The sequence below is a fragment of the Colobus angolensis genome, unplaced genomic scaffold, assembly GCF_000951035.1.
Source record: "Colobus angolensis palliatus isolate OR3802 unplaced genomic scaffold, Cang.pa_1.0 Scaffold139, whole genome shotgun sequence".
NCBI lineage: Eukaryota > Metazoa > Chordata > Mammalia > Primates > Cercopithecidae > Colobus > Colobus angolensis.
The window spans coordinates 465,867-472,895 of record NW_012114477.1 but is presented as its reverse complement, the minus strand read 5'-3'; the positions used below and the strand labels follow the sequence as shown (position 1 = coordinate 472,895).

Below are 7,029 nucleotides of genomic sequence, written 5' to 3'. Positions count from 1 at the left end.
GAGGGCGCCTGGTGCAGCATGGGCGGCCCGCGGGCTTGGGCGCTGCTCTGCCTCGGGCTCCTGCTCCCAGGAGGCGGCGCTGCATGGAGCATCGGGGCAGCCCCGTTCTCCGGACGCAGGTAAGGGCTCCTGGCGCCTTTGCACCCCGCTGGCTGGGGGTCCCGGCGCGCACACGTCCCCACCTCCGTGCAGGGCCGGGATCGGGAGAGCGATCCAGTCCCTAGCCTCAGTGCCGGCCTGGGTGAGGGCAGGGTCCGGCTGAGGCTCCCGCGAGTGCGGGGATCCCCTACTCCATGTGTTGGAGCTGCCTGTCTCCCCTACTCCCTCCCTTTCAACCCCGGAGCCCGAGAGGAGGAGGAAGGGGCGCGACGAGAGCGAAGCCCTGACCCTTCTGTCCCCCTGGCCCTAGGGCCCCTCCCCCTGCACTTGGGAAAGGCCCGTGACACCTCGTAGCGGACCCTTCGTGGACCCCCTCTCCCCTTTACTCTGTTCCTGTTTTTTGTTTGTTTGTTTGTTGTTTGTTTTTGTTTTTGTTTTGTACCCAGGCTATTTATCTCCCTCGGAGGAGGGACTGGGATGGAGTCTCACAGCCCAGTGGGTCAGTGTCGAGGCTCCCCAGGGACCTGGCATTTTGGGCAGAGAAAAGAGGGAGCACAGTCTTCCTGCTGCTCTCCTAGTGGCCACGAACTTCCTCCCCTCTGGCCTTTCCGGAGAAGCTCCCAGAACCTGACATGGTGGGGCCCATTATTGTGTATAGTGTCCTCATCAATCCTGCAAGGACCGAATGAGGCAGGGAAAACTGTCGCCATTCAACAGAGAAGCAAACCGAGACCCTAGAGAATTGGCATCATGTTTTAGACTCATGGGCTATTCATTGAAGAGCTGGGTAGCAAATCTGCCTTTCTGTCCTTGATGACAGTGTTTGAACCTGCCCTGGCCTCTGTCTTGACTGCAACCCCCGCCAGGGTCCCCTCTTAAAGGCCAGCCGCCGTTGTCCAAGGCAGACAATCTGGAGTAGCCAGGCCTCTCCAGGCCTTTTCATCCCATTCAAAGGCCTGCACGGCCCCCACCCCCTACGGCCTCAATTCTTTAATTCTTTTCAGAAATTCTCCTTTCCCAGTGGTCAGGGGCCAGCATGCCCCTGCTGGGCTAGCAAGAGCGGTTGACATGGGCAGGGCTGGAGGATGGAGGTGGTTGAAGCATCAGAGGCCAGAAGAGCAGTTGTCTGAGACAGGGGTGGACGTGTGGCGGATGTCACAGCCACCACCTATCGTGTGCAGACCACAGTTAGCCTGAGTCGGCCCCATTACCTGCATTCATCAGCTCCAGAATCTTCCCAGCTGCTTGGAGGTATGCTTTTTATGATTCTGTTTCTTAGAGGAGGAAGATGGGGCCCAGAGAGGGAACATGACCTGCCCAGAGCATGGATGTGAGCCGCCAGAATCCCAGATGCTAAGAGGAGAGAGAGAGACTATTAACTCAGAAATCCCACTGTCAGGCTCAGGATGATGGTAGCACAGCTTAAGGCCCAGACTGCCCTGCAGCCAGTTCAAGGCAAGGCTTCCCAGCCTAGGCTTCTCACCTCCCAGGGTCTCCTGGGTGGGAGCAGGATGGTGGCTATAACCAGGTATCTGGTGGTCACTGGGGACTGTCACTCCATGTGTTGACAGAAGCCCATCAGTAGCCTGAGCATTCCAAAAGCCCTGCTGGCAATGCTATCGCACCCATTGTACAGATAAGGAGGCTGAGGCCTACAGAGGAAAAGTGGCACCTCAATCCAGACCAGTCAATTTCCAAATCCAGTGGCTTTTTCTATCCAGCAGCCCTCCTGGAAGAGGGAAAGAGATTGTTGGCTTGGGGGCACCAGGAAAGGTTTGTAGTCATGATTAGGAGTTAGGGGCTCCAGGCTCGGACAGAATGGAGACAGAATTCCGTGCTGGTACAGGCTTGATGTGTGACCTCAAGTGGGTCATTTCCTGGCCCTGGGTCTCAGTTTTGCTCTCAGTTTCCGTCTTTCCTCATGGGAAGGACCAGTACCGGGCCTCACCTGCAGTGCTTCCTGCTATCAATCATGTCACATGGGGGTAGGGACCTGGAGCTTGAGGAGTCTGTGGGCTACCAGGACCTCCACTTGTGGCCCCATCCCCGCATTGCTGGAGACAGCATGGGGATGTCATGCCCTGTCAGCCATCCTGCCACCCACATCCCAGCACCCCAGGCACCCTTTGGCAGCCAAGGGACCAGAGGCAGAAAAGAGGCTTTGTCCTGGGAGGGGTTGGCCTGGGAAGGCATCCAGGGGGCCGCCCCCAGCCCCAGGAATGTGGTGACACTTAGAGACCCCCGGAACTAGGGTGCCCAAGGGCTATGCAGAGCTGCCTTGGCTTGCCCCTGCTCCTGGAGCTGCTTCCTGCCCCGCTGAGGTCCTTCCAAGCCTGGAGCCCGCGTCCTTTAACCACTTATCTCAGCATTTCAGCTGAGGGTCCAAGCCTTCACCAGCCCAGACCTCTCGCCCCTGCAGTGCCAGCCTCCTTTAGGCAAATCCTAGGATCAGGGAGAATGGAGGGCTCTAAAATGGAAGGGATCTGCCCCAGCCTCTCTCTAGGGGGCCCCAATCCCAGCTGATGCCCACAGGAGTAACCCGGGTAGGTGCTTTCTCTTGGAGCCTCAGTTTCCCCCTCTGTAAAAATGTAGAACCTGATAATCCCTATTCCAAGGGGAAGACCTTATGAAGAAGGTACTGTGCTGGTGTCCCCAAGCCCCAGGGAAGCCCCTGGACCACAGCTGCTGGGTGTGGCACCCATGTGTGGGCCTGAGCCCCTCAGTCCAGGAACAGGAATGAACAATAGCTGTTAGCGCTGTGCTAAAGGTTTTGAGTGAAGCTTACCCCACTGGAGGAAATTCTGCTGTCCCCATTTGCAGATGGACAAAATGAGGTCCAGAAAGGGTCAAGGCCTTGTTCAAGGTCACCGATTTAGGAAGCAGTAGAGCCAGGGCTGGAACTTCGCCCCCGCTGCAGGGCTCTGGCTCTCATCACAGCACCCCCACCCGCCTGGTCCTTTCTTCTCTTTTTCATCACGGCCTTTGGCCCCAGGCCCGCTTGGCTGCCTCCTGCAATTAGCCCCTATCACTGTTCCGGATCGCAGCCCTGGGCCCTACGTAGACAAAGTCCCCTGGGCCCCTCGTGGCAGGGGGTAGAGTGTGGGTGTAGGTGGGGGGCCCTTGTGGGGGTGGCCGGTGCCAGGCTGAGCTGGTCTGGCCTGTTTCTCCCCTCCTGGAGGCCTCTGGGGGCCTGGAGGTGCTGAGTGGACAGAAGTGGTGGGCCCAAGAGGGAAGTGCCGCCTCTTCCCAGCCCCTGCCCTCACCCACCCCACTGCCCAGCCTCATCCAGCTCTTGGGCAGCTTATCAATGATGACACCCCAGGGAAGGAAGCCCCCAGGGGCTGCAGGGATGGAGCACATGGGGATGGGTCACTTCATCTGTGGAACCTGTCTCAGGTCCCGGCTGCTCTGCCCAGAGCTGCTGCCTGTTCTCCATCATTCAGTCATTCAACAAACATCACTGAGCATCCTCAGGCTGAGCCCTACACAAACTTGGTCCCAGCTCATGCCCTCCTCCAGCACCTTCGTGAGTAAAGCCCAGGGCTATTGTGAGTGGCTAATGGGTGATGGCCAACCCCTGTGTGGGCCTGAGGGGTGAGACCCAAAGGATGAATAAGAATTTGCTGGGGCAAGAGGAAGGGGCTTTCCAGGCAGAGGGACCTTCATATACTAAGATCAGAGATGGGAGAAGGGGCTGCATGAGTGTGCATGAGAGGCTAGCAGAATAAAAAGTAAGGACAGGCCGGGCACGGTGGCTCACGCCCGTAATCCCAGCACTTTGGGAGGCCGAGGCAGGCGGATCACCTGAGGTCAGGAGTTTGAAACCAGCCTGGCCAATGTGGCGAAACCCCGTCTCTACTAAAAATGCAAAAATTAGCTGGGCGTGGTGGCAAGTGCCTATAATCCCAGCTACTTGGGAGGCTGAGGCAGGAGAATCACTTGAACCTGGAAGGTGGTGGTTGCAGTGAGCCGAGATTGTGCCACTTCATTCCAGCCTGGGCGACAGAGCGAGACTCCATCTAAAAAAAAAAAAAAGTGAAAACCGTGCTTGCAGGGCTATAGGGAGTCATGGTGGGCTGCAAATCCCACAGTGGGTATTGGCAACCTTAGGTCTGCACTTTAGAAAGAGCCTCCTGCTACCTCTGGAAGGTGGATAGGGGAGCAGGAGGGTGGCAGGGCCAGGCTAGGACCCTGTGGAGGAGCTCGGGCTGATGGTAGGAGTCCTGGGGCTGGGGTCCTCAAGCTGGGGGATGGGGTGGTTATTAGTGATCCCCAGGTGGAGGGGGCAAGGGGCTGAACTTGAACTCCACCTGGCATGAGTGTCCTCTCCTGTCCAAAAGGTCTGGCTAGCTGGCCACCAGCTCCATGTCTCCTAAAGAGAGGATTCAAGCACAGTCCAGATTGTGGCAACCAGGCAGGGACCCACATGGTGATTTTTTTTTTTTTTTTTTGAGACAGAGTTTCACCCCTGTTGCCCAGGCTGCAGTGCAATGGCACAATCTCAGCTCACTGCAACCTCTGCCTCCTGGGTTCAAGCGATTCTCCTGCCTCGGCCTCCCGAGTAGCTGGGATTACAGGCATGAGCCACAACGCCTGACTAATTTTGTACTTTTAGTAGAGACGGGGTTTTTCCATGTTGGTCAGGCTGGTCTCGAACTCCCGACCTCAGGTGATCCGCCAGCCTCAGCCTCCCAAAGTGTTGGGATTACAGGCATGAGCCACTACGCCCAGCCAAGATTTTTTTTTAAGAGACAATGTGTCACTCTATTGCCCAGGCTGTAGTGCAGTGGCATGATTATAGCTCATTGCAACCTCAAACTCCTGAGCTGAAGCGATCCTCTCACCTCAGCCTCCAAAGTAGCTGTGACTACACTCACGCACCCATGGTTGAGATTTTAATTAAGGAAGCAGGAAAAATATTGTTTTTTTTTCTCTAGCTCCCCCCGGTAAAAAGAAGGACAGCTCTGGCTCTTGTGGACTATCACAGGCCCACCTCTCCCGGCCTAGTCTGGGGGCAGGGCATGTGAGGGCTGTTGTCCACGTGTGTGTGTGAGGGCAGATGGCTCTGTGCGTGCCTGTATAGATATGTGTGATAAGATGGCCAACAGTGCCCTGCTGGGCCTGCCTTCACCTGTTTGTGTACATGTGAGAAGGGTGTATGTGTGTGTGTACACATGTGCCCACATGTGCACTGCGGGGCCCTGTGTGGACATGTCCAGAGATCACAACTTCAGCCTATCTGCGTCCATGCGAGACGGCATGCGTGTGTGTGTGCATGTGTGGGTGTGTCAGTGTGTGTGCAAATGTGAACGCATTTGCAGGGAGGAGGTTTGACTGTGACTGTGTTCCCTTCTGGGCCTGCTTTGGTCTGTCTGCGTCTGTGTGACAGAGCCGATGAGTGTGTGTGTGTGTGAATGTATGAGGGCACAGAGCCCTGTATCTGCAGGTATGGATTTGTGTGCAGGGAGGACGGTCATTTCTGTGATTAAGTGTCCTGCTGGATTTGCCTTAGTCTGTCTGTGTGCGTTTGTGTGCAGGTATGTAGCTGTGTGTTTATGTGGATCTGTGTGTGCACATGGAGGCCCGTGTGTCCATGCATTGTGTGTACATATGCCTATGTGTGTCTGTGTGCATGTGCTCACTGCAGTGCGTATTTGCCCTGTGTGCCTGTGTGTGCATGTGTATGTGTGTATGTATCTGTGTGTTTGTGTGGATCTGTGTGCGTGTGCATGAGCGTGCGTGTGTCCATGCCTTGTGTGTACATATGCCTATGTGTGTCTGTGTGCACGTGCTCATTGCAATGCATATTTGCCTCTGTGTGCCTGTGAGTGCATGTGTGTACGTGCATTTGTGTGCGCAGGTACTGTGTGCTTGCGAGCGTCTGCTCACTGGCATAGTGCATTCATTCTGTGTCCAGGGGCCCTTTCCTGTCTCCAGAGCTTCCGACTGTCCTCTGCCCTGATTGTCCTCTTCTTCCCTCCCTTCTTCACTGGTGAAGTCCCTGGGCCAGCCTGGTGAGTGTCACATAGGCTCCAAGGAGCCTTTGAATCCCCTTAACCTATACACCAAGTTTTATGCACATTTCTGGAGAGGAGCCACGATTCATAGCAATTTTCTAAAGAGGCTTATGCCCCCACTCTCCATATTCAACCCTAACAGGTTTAAAACCACAGCTCTGGTTTTTTTGTTTGTTTGTTGTTTTTTTCTTTTGAGACAGAGTCTTGCTCTGCCACCCAGGCTGGAGTGCAGTGGCGCGATCTGGGCTCGCTGCAACCTCTGCCTCCCGGGTTCAAACGATTCTCCTGCTTCAGCCTCCTAAGTAGCTGAGATTACAGGTGCACATTATGACGCCCAGCTAACTTTTATATTTTTAGTAGAGACAGGGTTTTGCCATGTTGCCTAGGCTGGTCTTGAAATCCTGAACTTCAAGTGATCCACCTGCCTTGGCCTGCCAAAGTGCTGGGATTACAGGTGTGAGCCACTGCACCTGACCTTTTTTTAGTTTTAAAAAAATTTTTTATAGAGATGGGGTTCTCACCATGTTGCCCAGGCTGGTCTTGAACTCTTGGCCTCAAGCGATCCTCTTTGCCTCAGCCTTCAAAAGGGCTGAAATCTTCACCTACTCATTAGGAGAAACACTTGTAGCCTGGGGTTGAGAGTGCAAGCTCTGGAGCCAGAGGGACTTGAGTTCCAACCCTGACTGCGTGGCCCGTTGTGGGTTCCTGGGGCAAGTCCTGGACCCCAGAGTCTCAGTCTTCCTGTCTGTAAAACAGCTGTTTTTTTTGTTGTTGTTTGTTTGTTTTGAGACAGAGCCTCGCTCTGTTGCCCAGGCTGGGGTGTAATGGTGCGATCTCAGCTCACTGCAACCTCCTCCTCCTGGGTTCAAGCCATTTTCCTGCCTCGGCCTCCCGAGTAGCTGGGATTACAGGC

The 7,029-nt window shown here is 55.3% G+C and overlaps 1 protein-coding gene across 2 annotated transcripts in view; it reads left to right on the top strand.

The window, feature by feature from the left end:
- The first annotated feature begins 6 nt into the window (after positions 1 to 6).
- Positions 7 to 7,029, top strand: part of EMID1 (EMI domain containing 1) — a 58,909-nt gene continuing 51,886 nt past the window's right edge. For both annotated transcript variants that reach the window (XM_011934813.1, XM_011934812.1), the window contains exon 1: positions 7 to 119. In XM_011934813.1, the coding sequence (XP_011790203.1) occupies positions 19 to 119 (101 nt within the window). In that variant the 5' untranslated portion in view covers positions 7 to 18. The remainder of the gene's footprint in view (positions 120 to 7,029) is intronic.